This window comes from Geotrypetes seraphini, chromosome 14, assembly GCF_902459505.1.
Source record: "Geotrypetes seraphini chromosome 14, aGeoSer1.1, whole genome shotgun sequence".
Classification (NCBI taxonomy): domain Eukaryota; kingdom Metazoa; phylum Chordata; class Amphibia; order Gymnophiona; family Dermophiidae; genus Geotrypetes; species Geotrypetes seraphini.
In genome coordinates, this window is record NC_047097.1 from 50289484 (window position 1) to 50312563 (window position 23080).

Here is a 23080-nt window from a genome sequence, read left to right on the forward strand (position 1 = left end):
ATCCAGAGGTTTAAGCAGCATTCATGCAAAAGAATAAAAAAAACCCCAAAACAATATATGTAATGTGCATCCTAAAGAATCATGATGCAGATATTCACCTCTGGAATAATCCATTTCTTCTGAATAGGCACCGCTGTTTCCCAGTAGACACGTTTTATTTTACAGGTTTGGCAATGGTTGCAACAACATTGTGATCTTGATGAGGATCATCTGCTAGGGGATAGTAGCACCCTAGCTTTCCTCCTCAATATTGACCAAAAGGCTGGGAATAGAACTGTCCTCAGTTGATGGTTAAGAACCCTTGGTCTAAGCCAGGGGTGCCCACACTTTTTTGGCTTGTGAGCTACTTTTAAAATGACTAAGTCAAAATGATCTACCAACAATAAAATTTTAAAAAACACAAAGCACACTGTACGCAGAGAAAATGTTAATTATCATTTATATTTGGGGAGGGGGGGGTTTCAAAGAGGTCAAGGCAGATGATTTTAAAATATGCAATGTCACCTCAGTAACAACTATACAAAAATAGACAAATATACCCTCTCCCTTTTTACTAAACCGCAATAGCAGTTTTTAGCAAAGGGAGCTACGCTGAATGCCCCGTGCTGCTCTCGATGTTCATAGGCTCCCTGTGCTAAAATCCGCTACTGCGGTTTAGTAAAAGGGGTCCATAGTGCAAAATACAGACAGCAGATATAAATTCTCAAAATGGACACATTTTGATCACTAAATTGAAAATAAAATCATTTCTCCTAACTTTGTTGTCTGGTGATTTCATGAGTGTTTGGTTGCACTTTCATCTTCTGACTGTGCATGCAATATTTCTTCCCTTCTTTCTGCCTCCTGCATGCTTCATCTCCAGACCTCATTCCATTCCCCAACCAACATCTCTATCCTTCCACAAGTCCAACTTTTCCTTCCTCTCTCCCTGCCCCCTTCCTTTTCTTTCTTTATGTCTTTCTGTCTCCCCATTCTGCCTCCCTGGCTGTCTTTCGGTCTCCCCGTTCTACCTCTCTCTCCCTTTTTGTTCTCCCCAAGCCACCACTGGGGCTGTCGTCTGGAAACAGGCCACCCAAACCATTGCCGCCGAGTTCTCCCTGTATCCCAATGCTGCAGTCTTCCCCCCGATGTCAATTCTGACGTCGGAGAGGGAGTTCCGGGCCAGCCAGGAAGGATTGGAAGTTCTTCTTCACCCAGAGAGTGGTAGTAAACTGGAACGCACTTCTGGAGTCTGTCATAGGGGAAAAAACCCTCCAGAGATTCAAAACAAAGTTAGACAAGTTCCTGCTGAACAAGAACGTGCGCTGGTAGGGCTAGTCTCAGGGTGCTGGTCTTAGACCAGAGGGCCGCCACGTGAGCGGACTGCTCGGCATGATGGACCACTGGTCTGACCCAGCAGCGGCAATCCCCCCCCCCCTCAATTGGCAGGAGAATGAGGTCATTGAATGGGATTGATTTTTATCCGAACATAAGATATATTGGGTTCGACTAAAGATTCCATAAAGTCCAGCATTCTCTCTGTCTCTCTCTCTAACAAAAATTCCGAGCAGATTTTAATGCTCAGACAAAAGGGAATGAAAAATAACTATAACTGGGATCAAGGACATTTTTTAAAAACTTGATTTGCAGACAAGATCACCCTAAGCTCTCCAAGTTCTCTGCATCTCCCCACCCCCATTACAATGCATGCTCTTTTTGGATCATAATACCATACCCCTAGAAAATATACACATCAGGAGTCATGCAAGGTAGCGTCCAGATCTAATCATATGTGCTTATCTGCAGATTAACAATTTAAATAACACACAATTAATTACATAGGAATTGTTGGCAGGTATAAAAGACCTCAGCCTTACTGAGTCACTGCCAGAAGGGGTAAAATGTGGAACTCATGGACCTGACGGACCTCGCGGATCTAAAACCACACGTCCTTAAAAATCTGAGGTCCGTGCTACTTGTAGTTAGTTTCTGGCTCTGACAGACCTCGATGACAATTTAGCATTGACGGATCTGTCTCAGCATAGGGAGGGAAAAGTATTAGGATCCGTCAGCGCTAAAATGTCATGGAGGTCTGTCAGAGCCAGAGACTAAAACTATTCCCCTTAATTAACCTTTGCAAAAAGTCTCTCCTGCAAAAGATACCAGGGGCGGGGACCCAGCCCAACTGTCCGGGCTCTATAAACATTCAATTATTGCCAGCAAAGTAGCCGCGCCACTTTTAGTCTCTGGCTCTGACAGACCTCGATGATATTTTAGCGCTGATGGATCCTAATACTTTTCCCTCCCTATGCTGAGACAGATCCGTCAGCGCTAAATTGTCATCGAGATCTGTCAAAGCCAGAAACTAACAACAAGTGGCACGGACCTCAGATTTTTAAGGACGTGCGTTTTTAGATCCGCGAGGTCCGTCAGGTCCGCGTTTTACCCCTTCCCACTGCCATTCACTTCCCACCTTTATAACAATGTATCTTCAGCCAAAGCACGCTTGATTTGTCATTATTTTGTGACTATAGCTTCTGCTGGTTAGCAGTTTCCGGCATTCACCACTCTCTCTGAAGAGAATTATTGTTAATTTAAGTTTGTGGGGTTTTTAGATTTTTTTCACCATTTAGTACTTTTTCAATTGCTATTAAAAAAAAAAAAAAACCCCAAGACCATACTGCCACATCCAAAGCAACCCAGAGAGAGGATCCAATCTTTGTTTTTATCCGGTTAGATACACTGAGATATATTTATTGGGGGGGGGGGAATGAGAACTACAATTCTATGCATACATACAGTAAGATAAAACTGATTTAGATGGCTTCATGAGTTAGGCAAGGATAAGGTAACAGAACAGCAGATCAAATATGTATATTCATTGGGGAAATCCTGAAAACCCGACTGGATTGCGGCCCTCAAGGAGGGACTTTGAGATCCCTGGACTAATAGTATTTTTTGATAAGCTCATACTTCCAGGCCAACAGAGAGAACAATCCAGACTTGCTTTTTCAAACTTCCCACCCTACTACATTCGGAGAGCTGCAGAATTGTTCAGCTCCGGTAGGGAGATTTTTGGGCCCACTCTGCCTTTAGAAGTTATACGGCAAAGTAATGGGCGCTTTGCGATTCGATTTATTAATTTGTAAAGTGTCAAAGCGATTTACCATAAAGCAGGGGTGTCCAATGTCGGTCCTCGAGGGCCGCAGTCCAGTCGGGTTTTCAAGATTTCCCCAATGAATATTCATGAGATCTATTTGCATGCACTGCTTTCATTGTATGCTAATAGATCTCATGCATATTCATTGGGGAAATCCTGAAAACCCGACTGGATTGCGGCCCTCGAGGACCGACATTGGACACCCCTGCCATAAAGGATTTGAGGCACAAATAGGTCGTAACAGCAAATAGTTCATCAAATACCACCAGTCCCGGTGATTCCGCCCCTGCTCAAGAGCCCGTAAAGTTATCAGGATGAAGTTGTTAGAAAGCCAGAACCAGCCTAAGCTTTTCCTCCTAGAACTCGGTAGCTCCGGAATCATTTTACACTCTAGTGCAGGGGTAGGGAACTCCGGTCCTCGAGAGCTGTGTTCCAGTCGGGTTTTCAGCATTTCCCCAATGAATACGCATTGAAAGCAGTGCAAGCAAATAGATCTCATTCATATTCATTGAGGAAATCCTGAAAACCCGACTGGAATATGGCTCTCGAGGACCGGAGTTCCCTACCCCTGCTCTAATGTTACTAATTGAATGGAAAATTAGCTTTCACTCCTGCCATTAAAACGACATTTGACTTGTTTCTAATCATTCTAGACCAGACATGGGCAACTCTGGTCCTCGAGGGCCAGAATCCAATCGGGTCTTCAGGATTCCCCCAACGAATATGCATTGAAAGCTGTGCATGCAAATAGATCTCATGCATATTCATTGAGGAAATCCTGAAAACCCGACTGGAATACGGCTCTCGAGGACCGGAGTTCCCTACCCCTGCTCTAGTGTTACTAATTGAATGGAAAATTAGCTTTCACTCCTGCCATTAAAATGACATTTGACTTGTTTCTAATCATTCCAGACCAGACATGGGCAACTCTGGTCCTCGAGGGCCGGAATCCAATCGGGTCTTCAGGATTCCCCCAACGAATTTGCATTGAAAGCTGTGCATGCAAATAGATCTCATGCATATTCATCGAGGAAATCCTGAAAACCCGATTGGATTCCAGCCCTGGAGGACCGGAGTTGCCCATGTCTGGTCTAGGACCATACTTTTAGAAATGTTCTTCCTTCCAGCCTCTTTTGGAAAAGCAAAGCAATAGCCCAAAGCCCTGAGCTAGAATCGAGTAGTTTCACCTGCTTTTGATGCTAATTGGGTCCAAACGAGGACACCCTCCACACCTGGAGCTGACCAATCCCTTTCCAACTCCCTCCCCCCTCCCCCCCATCAAAACATACAAGAGAAGCACACCTAAGTTCATTCTTCTTTTTTTCCCATTCCTAGAGGATTAGTGCTAAGGTAATCGCGTGTTAGTACATGAGTGTATAATATGGTTTTACTGGTGGGAGATGCAGAATTTCCATAGACTATAGTAGCGGGAGCCGAAGACTAAAGGACGTGAGGTGGGATGTAGCAAGATAACTATATGACGAGCCAGGGAGAGGGATGGGGGTGGGGGGTGTAGACAAGTGGTATATTGAGCTTCCAAGAGCCTGAGGCATGGGGGAGGGGGATTAAGAGAGAAAACCAGCAAGAAATTTAGAAGGGGGGGTGCGAGCTGAGGAACCCCTTGGGGAAGAAGGTTTAAGTTAGAGAAAGATGGGGGTGATCCTTTGGTGTTAGAAGAAAATGAACCGCGGGGGAAGAGTTGGTCTGTCTGAGAGTTCAATTCTGCATCTGAAGAAAGAATGACTTCTACGTTGCGTTCATTGCGTTAACGTTGAGCGACTCTTACAGCCTGTTTCACAAAGCCGCGCTAGCAGCGGCCCCCCAAAGCCCTTTGGATCTCTATGGGCTTCGGGGCCATTACCGCGCAGCAGCCGGTAGCGCGGCTTTGTAAAACGGGCCCTTAAACTCGTCGAATATTGTTGGTATAACATCCTCCTTAGATATTTGCGCCGTCTCCTATTTCTAATGACTTGTAATGACAAAAAGTGACACAACTAAACGTTTGGTTCAGAGGTCAACAGGGCTGACCTGTTGCTAAGTCTTTAGGGGGTTAAACTCGTGGGTGGTTCCAACATATTACCAAAGGCCAGAAACTAGTCTTTACCACTTTTCCTGTATTCTCTTAACGTCACAAAAAAGTGGTATAACTCTATCTTTTCTAGTATTACGGCTTAGTATAAAATACACAGCCAGCATTCCAGTTGTTGTCTTGTTTTTGTTTTTGTTTTGGTTTTTTTTTTTTTTTTTTTTTTTTTTTTTTGCTGTCTCGGACCTTAGGATTTTACTGTGAGTTAAAAATAACTACTAGGTTTAGACTTAAAAAACTGGGCCATTAACACCAGCTGTAAAAGAGGAAATGTAGCATCTACAATTCCAAGCATACTTGGTTGTTAAAATAAGAGCCATTGGCCTGTTTCAATAGCCACCCTTGAATTTTTTTTCCAGTAGAAAATAGGAGTGTATGTTCTTCCCCTCCCCCACCCCCAAGCTGGTGATTCTCATCCTAATGCTCAGGGCACTCCTAAATCAGTCATTTGTCAGGATACCACCAATGAATGGCCATGAGTTGTAAGCATGTCTGTTCATAGTTGCATGGTTTGAAAGCCAGAAATGAGCCACATAGTGCTGTTTTCACAATACTGGAAACAAGAACATGAAGATTTTAGCTTGGAATTGGTTGCTGCCAAAGAGCTCCTTGTCTTATTTTACCAACACAAATTTTATTTGTACTAGGTAACTATCCCTTCCAGAAAAGGCTGAGGGGTGTGCAGTATCCTAAGGAAGAGACTTGTTCTCTCAGCTGGCATGGTAAGTCTTTTAAGCCTTTGTATCTTGGTATGGGAGGTGGGTCAACACGTCATGAAGGGGTTTCCTTCCTCATTATTCCTTTCTGATCGCGCCCAGATGCCCCTCTTGTATATTATAAAAAGCTGTGATGGCTTTTCCAAACGGTGGTTTATCAAGCAAAGCTAAACTATAGGCAGTCCCAGAGTTAGTTGCCCGACTTAAGTCAGACTCGTACTTAAGAACGCAGTTGCGGCTTGCACCGATTTCACCGAGAAGCCTTTCTAGTGGGGCATAGACTCCTACACTTCTCCTGTAGCAGATTTAGGTATGATGCTTGGCCACATTAAGAACAGTGTGTGGTTGTGTATGCTGTGCGCCCCTCTCTGTTAGCTCCGCCCTCCCTCAGCCGGCTCGATTATCTTCAGTAATTTTTGCTACAATCATGGGTTCCTGAAGAAGGAATTTTGGTGTCCCGAAAGCAGGCTTGGTTGGACTTGGTATTCAGCGGTGCTTTATTGTGGGTCGCTGCTGTCTTGACAACTTTCCAAGAACATCTTAAGCTAAGTCAGTTTTTGATTTCTATTGTGGGAGCTGGTTGGGGAGGTTCCTTAATTGACCTCACTTGTGTTCACTGATTGGTGGTGATTTATTTTTCACTATTTTTGATTTATTACACACAAGGAGGTACCCTATGATGGTGTGGGGGCAGGGGCTTGTTGGTCCCTGTCTCGTTATGTGAAGCGCTAGAGTATATCTCCCTTCGCTGCCCTATCACACTGAGGGTACTCCACTTAAATTAAATTATATTAAATTTCATAGCATTCACATTATTTAGCGTATGTTTACAGTTGTTTGGGTCATTGAGTTGCCACTCTTAGCACCTTGTGATTTATGCTGCCTCTAGGTAGGTTTCTTTCTCAAGTTTCTTTGGCAGGTTTCTGTAGTGTTTGTATTTTGTTGTACCTTAGAGGGAACACTGGTAAGGAGTAGAGGTAAGCCGCAAGAATCTTAAAATCTACAAGTTCTAAGTTACATACAAAGCTGACTTAAGAACAGCTTTAAAAACGTAACTCGTTCTTAACCTGGGGACTGCCTGTATTCCCTTATATAAGTAAGAACAGAAGGTAGTATGCTACCTGCTTCCAGGTGTTCCACTTGCTGCTGATATTGTTCATACGTAAGTCATACAACATGCTCTTATTTTCAGAAGCTCAGAATATTCCCGATTTTATGAAGTTCCATGTTTAATGCTTTTCAACTCTGAAGTTCACACTTTTTTATGAAAAAGCTGCCTTTTATGTACTTGTTCCTTGAGCCTGGGATTGAATGAGTTTAACCATAAGCCCAGCCCAGGAAGGGAGAGAATGCATGCGCGGCTGCTTCTCTGATTTGAGGTGGCTAATCTTTCTTGTTCTGTCAAGCAAATAGTAAATTCACTTTTCAAGGTGTCCTTATACTCAAGGATTCCCAAATCTGTCCTGGGGACCCCACAGCCAGTCAGGTTTTCAGGATATCTACCATAGAGCCAAATTAATTTTCATGGTAACATAAGAATAGCCTTACAGGGTCAGATCAATGGTCCATCAAGCCCAGTAGCCCGTTCTCACAGTGGCCAATCCAGGTCACTAGTACCTGGCCAAAACCCAAGGAGTAGCAACATTCCATGCTACCGATCCAGGGCAAGCAGTGGTTTCCCCCATGTCTTTATCAATAACAGACTATGGCCTTTTCCTCCAGGACCATCCACTTGGAGATATCCTGAAAAACCTGATGGCTTTGGGGTGCCCCAGGACAGACTTGGGAAGCCCTGCTCAAGTGCTTTGGAGTTTGATCCTTGAGAAACTTCATAGCTTATGTTATTAAAAAGCAGCATGTGAGCTTTTTTTTGCACATATGATCTGTTATGCTTAGATCTCAAGCTGCCTAGAGAGATGTGTACACTTGAAATATTACATTACATTACATTAGAGATTTCTATTCCGCCTGTGCCTTGCGGTTCTAAGCGGATTATAAAATTGGGTGAAAACTGGACATTTCCAGGGAGTTTACATATCAGGTATATAACATATACATAACAAGTTTACATAACAATAGCAATACATACAAATTAGGAATATTATTACATAACGTTGAGGGACGGAATATTCTGGTTACAGATGGAGAGGTTGCTTACATAGTGTTAAGGGAAGCAATATGCTGATCCCGGGTGGAGGTTGTATTTTTAGGTTTCTGAGTATGATTTTGGGGAAGGTTTAAAGAATTTGCCTAGGGGATACTATAGGGGTGGTGTTTATGAAGGGATATGCGTGTGCGTGTAGGTTAGAATGATGGAAGGTGTTTTTTGAATAGAAGAGTTTTGATTTCTTTTCGGAAAAGTTTGATGTCTGTTGTGCTTCATTTGTGACTTGATCCTTAAAACGTCAGTTTAACCTTATATTCCTTATTTTTAAAACTATGTAAGCTTGTCCTGTTAAGCTGTACTCATTTGCAAGGTTCCGTTCACAAACCAATATTTTAGTCAAGTCCCAAATTTATTAAACTTGCAGTGCCTGGTATTTGTGGAGCATGAACATTGTAAATCTAAATACATAAGTGTTGGCTTTTAGTCAGTTGAATTTGGATTGCTGTCTCTAACGCAGAGAATGGATCTCCTTATACAATTTTATAATCGCATTTTCCCAAGTTGAGATTTGTTTATGGTAGGAAATCCTGGTGCTATTCTACAGTAAGAAGACCTGAAGGTGGGCTTTTTGTCTTTGGGTTTTTTTAAACTAGATTTCCATTTTTCTTGCTATATAGTTCAGGCTTGGATTTATACCACCTGCCAGCAGCTGTCGACAGAACAAAGTTTATAAATGATATTGTAACAAAGGAGTGGTACACACAAGGCACGTTTACTACATCTCCATCAGATGATTAGTAACAAAGGCAACAGTATCCATAATATTCTTGCCCTGTAGGGACCTGGGACAAGAGGCCCTTCCTGATAGGGGAATCTTGGGATTTCAATCTTCTTTCTTCTTTTTTTTGCTTTCAATTTTTGTACAGAACAGTAGCTAATAAAGCTTTTTTAAAGGGGAAATTGTGGGTGGTGTGGTGGAGGACCAACTTATTTCTAGCATCAGCTAGGGTTAGTCACAAAGCTCACTGAAGAGATGAAGAAAGCTATCTGGTGCTATGTGACTTGAAGTGCCTGCCACACAGCCATTGCTCTTAATACTGCCTTTTGATGGTAGGCTTGGAACCCCTGCAGGGGAAGTGGAATGGCCTTCCCAAACAGGAAGAGCATGGAATGGGAAGGGGGGGGGAGTAATTAACCCCTGCTATCATAGCAGATGGCCATTCCCATTGGTGCATTGTCTTAAGATGGCCTGTGGTCTTCAGCTGTTTGTTTTTCTCCTTATCCCTAAGTTGAAAAGGCTGATGGACCTAGCAGACCTGGCTTATGTATTCCACAGAATTATGAAAGACAGACAAAGCAAAGGTAGTGGGACTGGGGTGGGGAGCACCTCTGCAAGACATTCTTAGTGCTTCTCAGATCCATCAAGTTGGGTTGATACCCCCCTCCTCATTTTCTGATGTTGAGTTCTTAATCTTCTTGGTTTTCAATTTTGTAATGTTGATGAATACTTAATCTTTTGTGAACCGCATGAAACTTTCTGGTTATATAGTCTAGAAATTGATTTGATATGTTGTTTTTGGGTCTCTTAAGCTGCAATGGTCCTGAGAGGGAGGAGTTGTCCATAGCTTGGAGACACCTTGGTGCTCTGAGGAGGCTGAGGCTCCCCAACATAGTGGATATTCTCAAAGGTTGTCTTCCCAGTGCTGGGAAGGTTGGGAGGAAAGGATTTGATTCCTTCCTCTTAAGGGTAGAGGGAAGGGCATAGTCTTCTGCAGAAGCAGGGTTCTCTTCTTGTTGGGATTGTGGAATAAAGGCTTGCTTCTCTTTTCACTTAATGTTGGGTTCTTCAAGAGCCCCAGAAGGAGAACCTAAGTAAAAACCTATGCCATGCTAAAGTAGTAGGCTAATGGTTAGTGCAGTGAGCTGCAATCCTGATGTTCTTCCCTAAATGTTTTTCTTTTTGTGGTTTTTTTTTTAATTTTAAAGAAATGTAGTTTATCCTTGTATTCCTTATGTATCTTTAAATAATTGTGGATAAGATTGTACGTTTATTGTTTTAAATGGTTTTTATTTGTCCCCCCCCAAAAAAAAAAAATTATTGTTATACGCATTGAAATTACTTGATATTGCGTTCAAATCAAAACTTTAATAAACTTGAAACTGGGTTCAATTCCCACTGTAGCTCCTTGTGACCCTGGGCACATCACCTGAACCTCCATTGCCCCAGGTTCAAAATAAATCACCTTGGATTGTGAGGAAGTCATTGCACTTATGTAATGAGCACTGTGTTCTTCTAGTAGTGCTATAGGAATGATTTGTAGTAGTAAGGGGTTTGTTTTTTTTTGGGGGGGGGTTAATCTTTATTGATTTTCAAACTTTGACAGTACAATACAATTGATTGAACATAAAATACTGCATAAAATGCATTATTACACAAATAATATATAATAGAATCTTTTTCACTCACCCTCCTCCCAATTATTAATTAAATAAGACATATGTGATTACATTATTATAAATAAGTAATTTTAATTTTCAAAATACATTTCCCTCCCCCCACCCTGGATGTGTAAGAGGTTTCTTGTGAGCAGTGAGGTCTTTTGATGACTTGGGGGCCTAGATTCATTAAACTCACCGATTTGATCCGTGGGCGATCGTGGCCGGATGACTGATTCACTAAAGAGTCCCCATGCAAATTATCCGATCGGATGCACATCCCATGGATCGCTGCAGAGTGATCGCCGCGCACACGCAGACCATCCTGGTTGGCTCTAGACGTGATCCGCACATGCATTTGGTCTTCAAGGTCAAAAACGAAGGGGGGAGGGGTGGCTGCAATACTATGGAGCACCAATACTGAAAGCATAAGCACTGAGCATAGAAAGCGGCCAGACTGAAATGGAACATGCCGTAGTACAGCCCTGCTTTAAACCCACGGGCTCACAGAGAGGCGGGGGCGGCAGAGCAGGGCACTTTGCACAAGGGCTGGGATTTCAGGGCAGCAGAGAGCAGGACAGTCGGAAAGGACGTGAGCGACTGGTCCTCAGCAGTCGCTTCTTTTTGGATCGACCAGCCCAATCGGTGTTCCGTCAGTTTAGTGAATCACTGCCTTCCTACTTTGCATGCCATTTCCCCTCATTTGCATGATCGAGTTGGAGGCTGATCGGCCAGTGAATCGGGTTGGGATCGGGGAAATGCTCGCAAACTGGTCGGGACACGATTGGTGAGCTTAGTGAATCTAGCCCTTATTCATTCCCATTAGGAAGGGCTGTGACTCTCTGGTAGAGCTGCTGCTTCTGTACCCAGAGGTTGTGAGATCAAATCCCAGTGCTGCTCCATGTGACCCTGGGCAAGTCACGTAATCCTCCAATGTCCACCTCTTTGAATGTCGGCTTTTGAAATGCCACATCAGCAAAGGTGGTATACAAGTCCCCCCATTTCCTTTCCCCTAAGGAGGATTCTTAAAACACAAAAATGAAAGTGCAGATAACAAATGCCTGCTGCTTAACCACCCACAGAATAGTTTAAGCAGACTCTCCTGCCCTGTATTAACCATTCTGTCGGTTAGCAATAGACATTTTGCCTGTCTCATTTATTAGCTCGAGTATTTCCCGTTCAGGAGGCATCGTGAATCTGAGTAACCTTGTGGGGGTACTTGTATAGCTTTGTCAGATTTTGTATTAAAATAATTGTAACTGGGCTGCAGTTACAGTTTCTGGGTGGGGGGGGGGGGGTCAGGGGTCTTGATTCCAGGATATGACAAGTGAAGTTGCTTGCCTATATATTTTCACCAGGGAAGGGACCATTTGAAATGGTTTAAAGGAGCTACTACGTAAACCTTATTTGAATTGTATTCATTTTTGGGGAACGGGGGGGGGGGGGGGGGCGGTCTTCATTTTCTTTTACATGCTGATAAAGTGCTTTGTCTTTACCATTCCTTTACTGCAGTGATGTCAATCTGTTGGCAGTGTAGCATAAACTGGCATCTGGACTGGTTGGCAGGCTTCCATTTAGATGACATCGGCATAGTACTTGAGCAGAATTTACTATAACTTCAATATTGTCTAGCCCACTTTCATTCCTAGAACTTTAACTTGAATCTCTTTCTTTCACAGCAGAGTCGATCAAGATGGATTCTGCGGTGACCAGTGAGAGAGGACCTTTAAAAAATATGGATACCTTCGATGAAGCTTCAGCAACAACCTGGAAGAGGTACAAGGGGACATCAAAGAAGACGAGATCCATATCGCCTTTTGCTATAGCTTGTATGATGACACCATTACGATGCTGCTTGGCCATGGTTATCTGTCTTGTTACCTTTACCAGAACCTATGCACATAACATGGGGGTACCTGCACAAAGACCTCCAAAATCTTCTTTTCAAGCTTGGCAGGCTCATAGCAGTACGTCAACATTCTCTTCTCCACATTTCCAATCGGCTCCAGAACCTTGTCAGAGTTATGCATGTGAAACATTGCCCAAATCAAAACTAGCTTTTCTGGACTATATCGTATGGAGACAGAGATTACTGCAGCAAAATAGTTCAAATAAGGCAGTTTTTATGGCTGCTAGTGGTATTCTGAACACAAGCTCTCTATCCTTAGATACAAAAGATAACAGCTGGGTATTGAGCTCAGGTTCGTATGTCACTGGTCAGATGTCCACTCCCTTTTCCTCATCCAATGAGGCCATTGAAACGCATGACTTAAAGATGAGACAGCACCGATTAAGAAGGGAAACTAGAAAATTGGAAGCAATTACTGATTTGCCAAAAACTTTCCAGTCCAAAAAAGTGCATTCATTTTCTTCAAAAATATCTACAACAGAAAAAAAAGCTTGGCAGATTGCCTTGGAACAATGGGTTGCTTCTCTTTTGGGGGGAAAGAAGGTACTGCATGGAGAGTCAAGGGCCCATGAAGATGAGAGTAAGGTTGTGGTCTCTAGTGATGCCAAGATTCTGAATGCTGCCAATGATTTGAAATCCAACCCATGGATGGGAGGCTTAGCACGCCCCTTTGTTCCGTTTTTTGGGCGCATAAATCTGCCTGCAACTACCCACTTGCCAATAGCAAAATTGATAGCTAAAAAAGATGAAGTTGTACCTTCTGTTACTGAACACATTTCCAGTTATCTTCCAACACCTCTATTAGATAAAACGGCAAACTCGACAATCTCTGGAAAAGAGAGCGCTGAATTAGCATATCTAGTTTCTTCCACCACAACTGATAAATCACTTGGTTTAAGTAGCCCTACTGACTCTAGATCTAGTATGCGTCATACACGCAAAACTAAGGTGCTGTTAAAACCTGTCCCCTTCATAAGAGCTGAAAGACTAAACGTGCCATCCAGTATCGGATCAACTGCAATAATGCACAGCTTGAGTGCGTCTCCTGTGGAAAAGGTTAGGTTTGCAAGTACCACAGTTTCCTTAAAAGGAGTCAAGGTTGCTGGTTATGACTTCATAGTGTCTAAGCTTTTCCCCTCGGGCTCTAGAAATACTACTGACTTAGACTTAAAGGATCGCTTAAATATGACCCTTCCTGAGGGCAATATATCTTCAGGGTTAATGAAGCCCTCAAGTGTTCCAAGCATTGCTGACTTAGTTTTCAAAACACAGTCTGTTTCAGATGCGACTCGGCATTGGATTACATCAAATGTTTCACATCAATCTGACACTAGAAGTGGTAACTTAATATCCCAGTTTCCCTTTATGAATACAGAGCACAAGGTTAGTCTCTCTCCTCATACAGTAGGCTTACTGGCTTTGAGAAGAACAGATACTTTCAGAATGGGATCTTCTGGGTCAGTAACCACTGACAAGCCTGGGTTTATAATGCCTATATATAAATTTCCTAATCAAACTATTACTAGTACAGAAAACTTAATGAGATTGGCGAGCTCTGCTCAGTTTGCAATAGATGTCAAGTTGGGAACCAATGTTATGTCAACTACTGAAATGCCTCTTCCTGTAGGAGATGCAACTTTTCCATATTTTTCTACAAGTTCCATGTACTCCACTTTTGGAGTAATGTCAGATAGGGATGCTGTTACCCACTCACCTCATGAAGCTCTGAATATTGGTCTTGATTTAGAAGTAAATCATCCTACTGTTCCACTGAGGCCCACAAGTGAAAAGGTGCTGTTGGAAGGTAGATATTTAGAACCTTGGCAGGAAAAATCCCCATCTGTCACCAGTCTTCCCATATGGCCAACACGTGACACTTTGGTCATAGCAGGTTCTCTAAGAAGTCACACAGATTTTTCCAGATTAACATTTGCTGATAGGTTTGATAATATCACTTCTACAGAAATGTATGTTAAACCTACTACAGCATCTTCTAGCCATCAAACCAATATACTAAAGGATTATAGTCCTGTAAGTTTTGTGGCACTTTCCCCAGTTACTCCTGAACATTTTTCCATGGAGTCTAACACAGAACAAAATGAAGAGAGTACTATTTCAAATATCTTCAGTCCTGTCTCTACAGACCATATTGGAAATGTAGCTTTCCCCACTTTGAATTTTTCATCTACTCTTATAAGCAGCAACTCAACTAATGTTTTGGCTCCTCCCAATTCTTCTTCGTTTGAGACATTTACCTCTCTATATCAAGCTAAGTCAGAATTAATCTCGTCAACCCAAAAGACCACATCAGTACCTAGTACAAATATTTCCAGTTCTCCTTGTCATGTGGTAAAGCAGTCTGTCCCAACACACCTAGGGGCACAATCCAATGTCACATCTGAACAACGTAACACTACAGTATCACCTTCTAGTTTGACGTCTAAACTTCTAGTTACAGTAACTTTACCATTCTTCAAGTTGGTGTCCAATGGTTCCAGTACTAGTTTGCCAGAGTTTGAATTTCATCTACAACCACTGCTTAATATTTCTTTTCCAGGTGCTACCTTAAAAACCTCCCAGACAACACACAGGAATAACTTGGAGTCATTCTTCACTGCTGTTGTAACTAAGCCACTAATAAGGGAGTCTAAAACTAGTAAGACTATTCCAGATTCTACCTATCCTACAATGAACATGAATCTTCAAACCAGCTTACTAAGCAACTTGAACACTTCAATAGGTGCCTCAGTTGGTACCTTTTCGAGTTTCGGTATAATGCCTCCATCTGGGCTCACCTCTGTAGAAAAGGCTGCTCTTTCTGTGTTCTCTCTAAACCAGTCTACCGTATTGGCTACCAAAGCTAGTAGACTGTCTGCTAATGTATCGCATAGCACTTCTAGAATGATTCAGCCAGATGTTGTTGCCTGGTCTTTTACTCCATTCCGTGGAATGACGGAGTCAAATCATTCTGCAATAAATCTGTTACCAGATCTTAACTCTGGTGTTACAACTATAAGAGCTAATCGTTCAAAAAGGACTTTGCCAAAAGGATATTCAAATACTTACTTAACAGAACCAGCTCATATGAAAAATGACAGTCTTGTACTTCCCAGCTGTTTTACCTGTACATCTGTAGCCCCTGTCATTTCTGGTAATGAATTGGTACACTCATTTAGTACTGTGGCTACAGGTTCTACTAGCAGCACACCAGGCCCTGCTAAAATACAATCTGAATGGACATCTAATCTGAATGATAGCAGTAGGGACTGGCCAAGAGTCACTCTGTCCATAAGTGACATTAAGGCTGCTCCACCTTTTTTAAAAAGCACTCCTCTTGGTCTGGTAACTAGACCATCTGTTTCTACTACCTATTACAAAACAATGAAAAACGTGTTGGGATCCAGCATGATGGTAAATGCTAGCAAGCAAACTTTTGACCCTGAAGTCCAGGTTGAACTGAGTAGAGAAGACAAAATGCCATCTAGTTTGTCATCTCAGGAAATTGAAAATACTGATTCTACCAGGAATTCTGATGTTGCAACACCACGCATAGCTACTTCTTCAAAGAGTTCTTCAGATCTCTTCCTATTCCATACTGAAGATGCATCTTGGTCAACTAAATCAAATGACTGGCTGACATCAACATCAAAAGTGTTAAATTCATCACAGTCTATCTCCGTACTTCCTGATGTTCCAAAGAGATTTGACATGGCTGAAGAATTTACTATGTTTGATATGCCTGATCCTTTACAACCTACTGGTACAGAAGCTAGTAATCACATTGACATAACAGTATCTGAGAATGCTCTAACCCAGAGAGGTATCCTGGGAACAGAGGCATTCACTAACTTTACGTTAGTCAAAAAGCAAACAGTTCCTCCTATTGCACAAGCTGCTGCCTCCTCTATCGGAATAACTGAAAGGAGAGCACATCTTGATGTTGATTCATCTTATGTATTGAAGCATGATCCTTCTATATCACCTTCAATATTAATTGATAGATCTGAGACTGCAAAATCCAACTCTTCCAGTGTTTCCACTAGCACTTCCACACATACCAACATGCAGCACACTACCCTGGATCTTGACGTTTTCATCTCTTCTATGAGAGATGGAGAGATGACAGCTGTGACTACTGGCTCCAAATCTGTTACAAACTCTTTTATGGACTCAAGAGTTGCAGAAAGCAGCATGAACATTCCAATTCAAACAGCTAATCAAAATGCTACTTCTGAAGAGTCTTCATATCTCTCTACCCTTCAGCTTAATGTGACTACTGCTTCAAACATGCCCAGTAGATTGGAGACTTCATTAATGAAGACCACAAATGTTCCAACTGGAATAAATAAAAGTATGTTTTCCATTACTGCAAATAAGTTGAGCCCTACAAATTTAGTTGTGAATAAAACATCAAAGAAAGGTGTACCTTATATCTTACCACTTAAAAAGAGTACAATGGCAAATAGTCTCCACACCAGTTCCAGTGTGTCTCCCAGTTTGCAACCCTACACAGTGCCTCTTCAGCACAATTGTACTGCTACAGTATATAATTACAACACAACTGCTGTATCCCAAGCTCCTCAATGGATAAATACCTCAGTGGTATTGTTAGATGTCACCAGTCCAATGCAGTTCCCTCGAATCAAACTATCTACAAGTCACTCTAGTGTAGTAACACAGAATCCAAATACCAGAATGACTTTAGCATTACTTGGAGCTAAGAAATCGCTTACTGGTAGAGCCAGGTCTACTGGCACAGTTGACTATCGACACCATACTGCTACCTCTCATATTCCACTAAAAGCAACAATAGGGCTGTCAAATTATAGTGCACTACTTTATTCTTTGTCTACCGAAACAGAGAGCAGTGTAGCTGCCTTGCTGTCCAATACCACTGCAACAAGATCCGATTTTCAAAATGTTTCAACTTATAAACTCCACCTAGGTCATAGTAATAAAATTTCACCTTTGTCACTCAAACTTGAACATCTTTCAAGTTCAACCTCACAAAATCTTTCCAGTTTATCCACTGGAACTATTCAAAATGTTACACCATCTTCATTGTCTTTGTCTCTGCCTACAAAGCATCTTGGAAGTAGGGTATCGGAATCGCTAACTTCTACAATGACCCGTTCCTTCACTACAATACCAGTGTCCCTGTTGACAACATCTGCAGTGGTTCACTTTAGAACAAGACAAACGTCTTCAAAAAATGAGGCACATAGCATGTCATCTGTAGCTATAACAAATCCCCTTGTTACAGAGTTGGCATCTTTAAAGGATTCTCTCCTTAGTACAAAGTTAACAACATCACTACCAGGACTTGACCCTTTGCTGGTTAGAGAACCAAAGACTACTTTGAACTTTACTACAATTGGATCACAGACCTCTGAGACTTCTGAATGGATGGCATCAATGGCTAAAACTGACCCAACATTGCTGGAATCGCTGGTGCTGGGGTCAGATGTTCCCCTATTTGAAATGCCTACTAAGAGTGAACCTACCATAGATGAGCTTGCTGTTATGTTGGGTACATTACCACTCAGATTCTGTCTTGCTGGTATTCCATTCACAGAGGACCTTCAAAATAAATCTGCTGCTACTTACAAGAAACTGGAGCATGAAGTAATATTAACTGTAAGTATAATTTAGAAAATGGGACATCTTTTCCTCTTAACCTCATAACCTCTAGCTTCTTTCCATTCTACTGACAAGGCGTTCCAAGACAAATTAGGTTTTCTGTGATTTTTTTTTCATGAAGTAGAATCAAAGTATTGGCTACTAATTAACATCAGTTATAAAGAGATAGTTTATAGTAGGTGGCAGATCCAAATGCTTGATACATTTATATCACTGGATATATACAGTATATCTTTCTGAACAGTGTGAAATAATGGGTATCTATGGGTGGGGCTCTGTTCCTTGGGTCATGGGTCATGGGTCCTGGAGGTTTATGATGCTAGCGTGTATTGGATGTATGCAACACTACAGTATATGTATTCTTTGAAAGAACACAATTCCAGTTTATAGTACAATCCCTAATCCTAGATCTACTAGATTACTGCAACATCCTCTACATCCCCTGCCCTGCTACAATGACTAAACTACAAACAATCCAAAATACAGCTCTGAGGCTCCTCTATTCATTGAGGAAACACGACCATATTACAGAAGCATACATCAACTCACACTGGCTACCAAACCAAGAAAGAATACTATTTAAATTCTACTGTATGCTATTTAAAACCTTAAATGGAGACAGCCCAACCTACCCGAACAACCACCTCATCCAAATTACCTCAGTCGGACATAGAAAAACACACACCCCATTCCCCCCTCCCCCAATCAAAGAAGTTAAATGGAAAAAACTATACGATGGCCTCCTACCCACTCAAGCAGCAAAACTAGATAACCAGATCTCCAATCTACCCCAGACTAAGAGATGTTCAGAAAAGAAATCAAAACTATACTCTTCAAGAAATTTCTGAATCAGTCCTAACATACCTTCCTCCCTCCCTCTTCCCGCCACACAGAAACTACTTGATCTACTCTTTACCTTCTCTAGAAATGACAAATGATCTTCCATGGTAACCCATCGTTTATAACTCTTTTGTAATCCGCCTTGAACCTTAAGGTAATGGCAGAATAGAAATCTCTAATGTAATGTAGTTTGGTGGTGGTTTTTGTACTTTTAAAACGGTATATTAAATACAAAATGTCTAAGCTCCTAGGAGTAGAGAATCTAGTTGATTAAAAAGCTTTGGGTAACAACTCTGGTATCGTCCTCTAGGAAAATAAGCTGCATCAAAAAGGTAAATAACAGCCATCCAACCCACTGTTATGGCTACCCATTGAACAAGGCTCGTTATCTGAACTTTGTTCCTTGCCAACTCACTTGCACCTCATGCACTGAATTCCCAGAATAAACTTGTCAGTACGTCCTGCTCCCTCTGATCATATTAGTATAGTCTAAAGTCTTTCTGAGATGACTTTAAATATTACTTGTCTATAGTTGCCTTGACTAGACTAAGTTCAATGGAGCAGTCGCTCACATCGGTACAGTACTTCGATCTTTTAGCCCTTTGAGATGAGGCAAATCTGTCCATGAACTTTGCTTCTAATACTCTTTGTCTTCTGTTTCCAGTTAAATAAAATGTTTTTCTCAAGATATGGCAAGCGCTATCTCCAAACAAATGTGCTCCTCTTCTTGTAAGTATTCTGCTAGCTTGTTAATGTTCTAGTCACTGTCTTGCTAGAGAACTTCTAAAGTCCATGGAGGTTTAGTCACTAAACTCTAGCAGTTTGAATATTTTTACTTATCAGAAGTGCTTAGTCTTTAAATTATAGCTATGCCTACAGTAATCACTTTTCTCTCCTCATAAACAAGAGGCCTATAGTGACAGAATATGATGCTTGTTTTTGTAAACAAAATTTTCATGAGGACACTACTGCACGCATCCTCCTTGTGAACAGAATATACAAGTGACTCTGGGAAAACATGACTAAAGCCATCACTCTAACAGTACTTAATAAACACTGAGCTCACTTTTTTATTACATAGGTTGTTAGAAAATCAGACTAAATCTTGGCTGGCTGGCTTTTTTACTTCATGGATCCTATTATCAATATTTTAGATCTTTGGTTTTTTTTTCTGGGAAAAATTATGAATAGTCACATAATTTAGTTGCATATTGTCACCTGTGAATGAGACACAGGAGCTCCCTAAAATTTTAGACCAGGATGTACAGAGATAACGTTGTGTACCACTTACATTGAAAACCAGGCCTTGTCTGCACTCATTTTTAAGAGTGCACATTGCATGGTATGGGGTGTTAAAGCTCTAGTGACAAGGCAATATGGTGGCAGTGGAACTGCCATTCACATAAGTGAAAAGTACTTTTGGTTAAAATATATTGGTTGACATTAAATGCATTGCAATAATGTGACATTGGGTTGGCGGTTCTGGGCCATTGATGTGACTCCGTGGTAACCCTTGCCTATCCAGTGGCAGCACTGGGTCTGAGCACATCCAATAAGTACAATAATGGTTTTGTTTAAAAATTTTGAAGCACTCTTAAAAGTTAGACATTTTTTAGATATAAAATAAGGAGGCACAATAATCTAATAGTTATTTGATAATTCTGTTGCTTATGAGAGAATAAAATTCATAGTTACCAAAAACAGAAGTCTCTGGCCATTCTATTTTTTTTTTTTTTTTCCTTACCATATCTTTCAAAGGGGAACTAGAGAGATTTTGGTAAAATAGGCAAGGCTCAAGTTCTGGTGACCTTAAGAGTATTAATGTTGAGCCCTTCTGTAGCTAAATGTAATATAGCCATGATGCTCCATTCCACTAGTGAAGGAGCACGCAACCTTTAGAAGTAGCCTACTAGGGGTTGTACTGACACTCATGTGGCCTTTTGTAATGCTGCATAATATCAGAACTGAAAATGCATAGAGCTACATAGACTACCTGTGGCATAGTATTGTATATCATTGACTAAAGTAAAATGATTTTTTTCTTTAGTCTGTGGCAGCTTCATTGGACCACTAGATGTCACTGCAGCCATTGTGAATCTCGCTAGACTGCAGCTAGAAGTTATGGCTGCCATTTTTTATTATTATTATTATGGAAGCAGCATGGGCAGCAGTTAGTGAGGATTGCTCCTGGTCCAACATACCACTAGATCACAAAGGTGAAACGATAAGCCCGGTGGGGTGCTACCCATGGTTGGGGGGGGGGGGGGTGGAGGACGTGAAGGATGTGCAAGATCTGCCTATTTGGCAGAGGAAGGGATAGAAGCTTTGCTGGTTTGGGTGGGGGTAGGTCACCAAGGGGAAGGAAGAAAGGAGGGGACTAATCAAAAATAAACCCTTTTGAGATGCGTGGGCCAATGAGAATTTCCTTAGCATATCTGTGTGAATAGGTTGTAGCTTCAGTTGCTGGTAGAGGGAGTTGGTGGATTTCTTTCCATTGAAGAACAGCAGGTCAGTAGGAGGGAGAGAGAAACCATGCACTGCTGTTGCTTCTATGGAAACACCACCAGTGTTGCATAGAGCTGCTGCTTAGCTGGATCCAAAATAGAGGTGGGGAGAGGAGGAAAAGAAATGGTCACAACACCCCAGGCAGTACTATGGCTTGTTGCCCTGTATGGGGATGTCTTCTCCCCTGCTTCTTTGGATCTTTGAAGACCTCTATGCTTCCCTGATACTGGGAATCTTAGTCACTATCAGTTTGGTAAGGATTTGTACAGTGGCAGCAATCCTTGTTCAAAATGGCTTGCGGTTGACTTGTATTAAGCCTATGGTAGCAGTCTAGGTCTTGACACATTGTGTGGTATGTTATTGTCTATTTGAGAGGAATACTGTCACTACAGGCTAGGTCAAGTGATCTGTAATAGCTATGTGGTGGTGGGGAGAAGCTAGAAATGTCTTGACTTATATTCAGATGGGTCTATTTCAAGTATATATGAGGTTCTGCTGAAAAGTTCTCAACCCAACCAACAAAGTAGTCCAGCAATTTTCTACTTTTGTTCTGTATTTTTCCAGCAGAATGGAAAAAAGTGGAAAATCACTGGACTAAGTGTATAGCCCTTGATGGAGACTGCCCCAACTTTGTTGGTTGGGCTGAGAACTTTTCAGTGACCCCTTGTACAGTAAGCAAAACTGAAAACAAACTGCTAGATTGCCTATTCTGTATTTTGGATAACAAAAAAAATGCTGGTTAATGATACTTCTGCATATATTTCCATGGACCTAGGGGGGGGGGGGCTGCGTTTGGCCCCCATGGTGGTTTGAACATTCATCACTCAAACTGTGTGCTTTGAACAAATATCCTCAGATGAGTGGTCCCTTAAAATAGTAGCTTACTTGTCCATCTCTCCTCTTCTGCAGAAATGATTCTTTGGTGGTTTTTTGTGAGGTCAAGTTCAGAAAGGACCATCCAATACCTTCTAGCTCTGACATCATTCGCACGGTTGTCACCGAGGTGTACAAGAAAGCAAGTGTCCTTTTCAACTGGTCAATAGACGTCCATTCTCTCCAGTCAAAAAGTAAGCAACTAGTCAACTTCACCACAGTGGTTTGTGAATAACTTGTCCTGTACCACACAAGTATCTTTCTCTGTTCAAAACATGTCATAAATTTTATTTGGAGTCCACTATCGGTGGTTTTGGAAAGATAGGAGCTTTAGGGGGGGAGGGGGAGGAGAGGGAGAGATAGACAGGCAGTACCTCCATTGCAGCCAAAATTTTTTTTAGCCTTGCTAGGGTACAGGTTCTAGCTTCCAGAGACATTAACAGCTTGAATCTTCCCATTACACACCCTTTCCCAAATTAGAAATCATGGGCCCAGTAGTCAGCTGGCCTACTGACATTAAGTACCAATGCTTAACTCGTATATTCAACAGTGTTGCGCTTAATTATCTAGCGTACTGCTGAACATTGCTGCCTTAAACAAGGGCCAGCCCCTTTTTATCTACAGACTAGTCACCGACAGCCAAAATTTGAATTATGTTCACTCTCCATAGAAAAGCATTTGAAATATCATGCCCCTTAAGAGCTTGAAATAAAACTCTGCCTAGTGTAAAACTTTAAACCATGGAAGTAGAATCTAAGTCAAATGATATATTATAGAATAGGTGTTACATTTGTGCCTTCTAGAAGAGAGATTTATTTGAGCACTAGAC

At 41.7% G+C, this 23080-nt stretch overlaps 1 protein-coding gene across 2 annotated transcripts in view; it reads left to right on the forward strand.

Moving 5' to 3' along the window:
- Positions 1 to 4432: 4432 nt before the first annotated feature.
- LOC117348599 (mucin-3A-like) overlaps positions 4433 to 23080 on the forward strand; it is a 39231-nt gene continuing 20583 nt past the window's right edge. Inside the window, exons 1-5 of one of the 2 annotated variants that reach the window (XM_033920904.1) lie at positions 4433 to 4489; positions 5873 to 5947; positions 12164 to 18030; positions 19538 to 19602; positions 22288 to 22445. In XM_033920904.1, the coding sequence (XP_033776795.1) occupies positions 12178 to 18030; positions 19538 to 19602; positions 22288 to 22445 (6076 nt within the window). In that variant the 5' untranslated portion in view covers positions 4433 to 4489; positions 5873 to 5947; positions 12164 to 12177. The remainder of the gene's footprint in view (positions 4490 to 5872; positions 5948 to 12163; positions 18031 to 19537; positions 19603 to 22287; positions 22446 to 23080) is intronic. The other variant, XM_033920905.1, reaches the window with a different exon arrangement.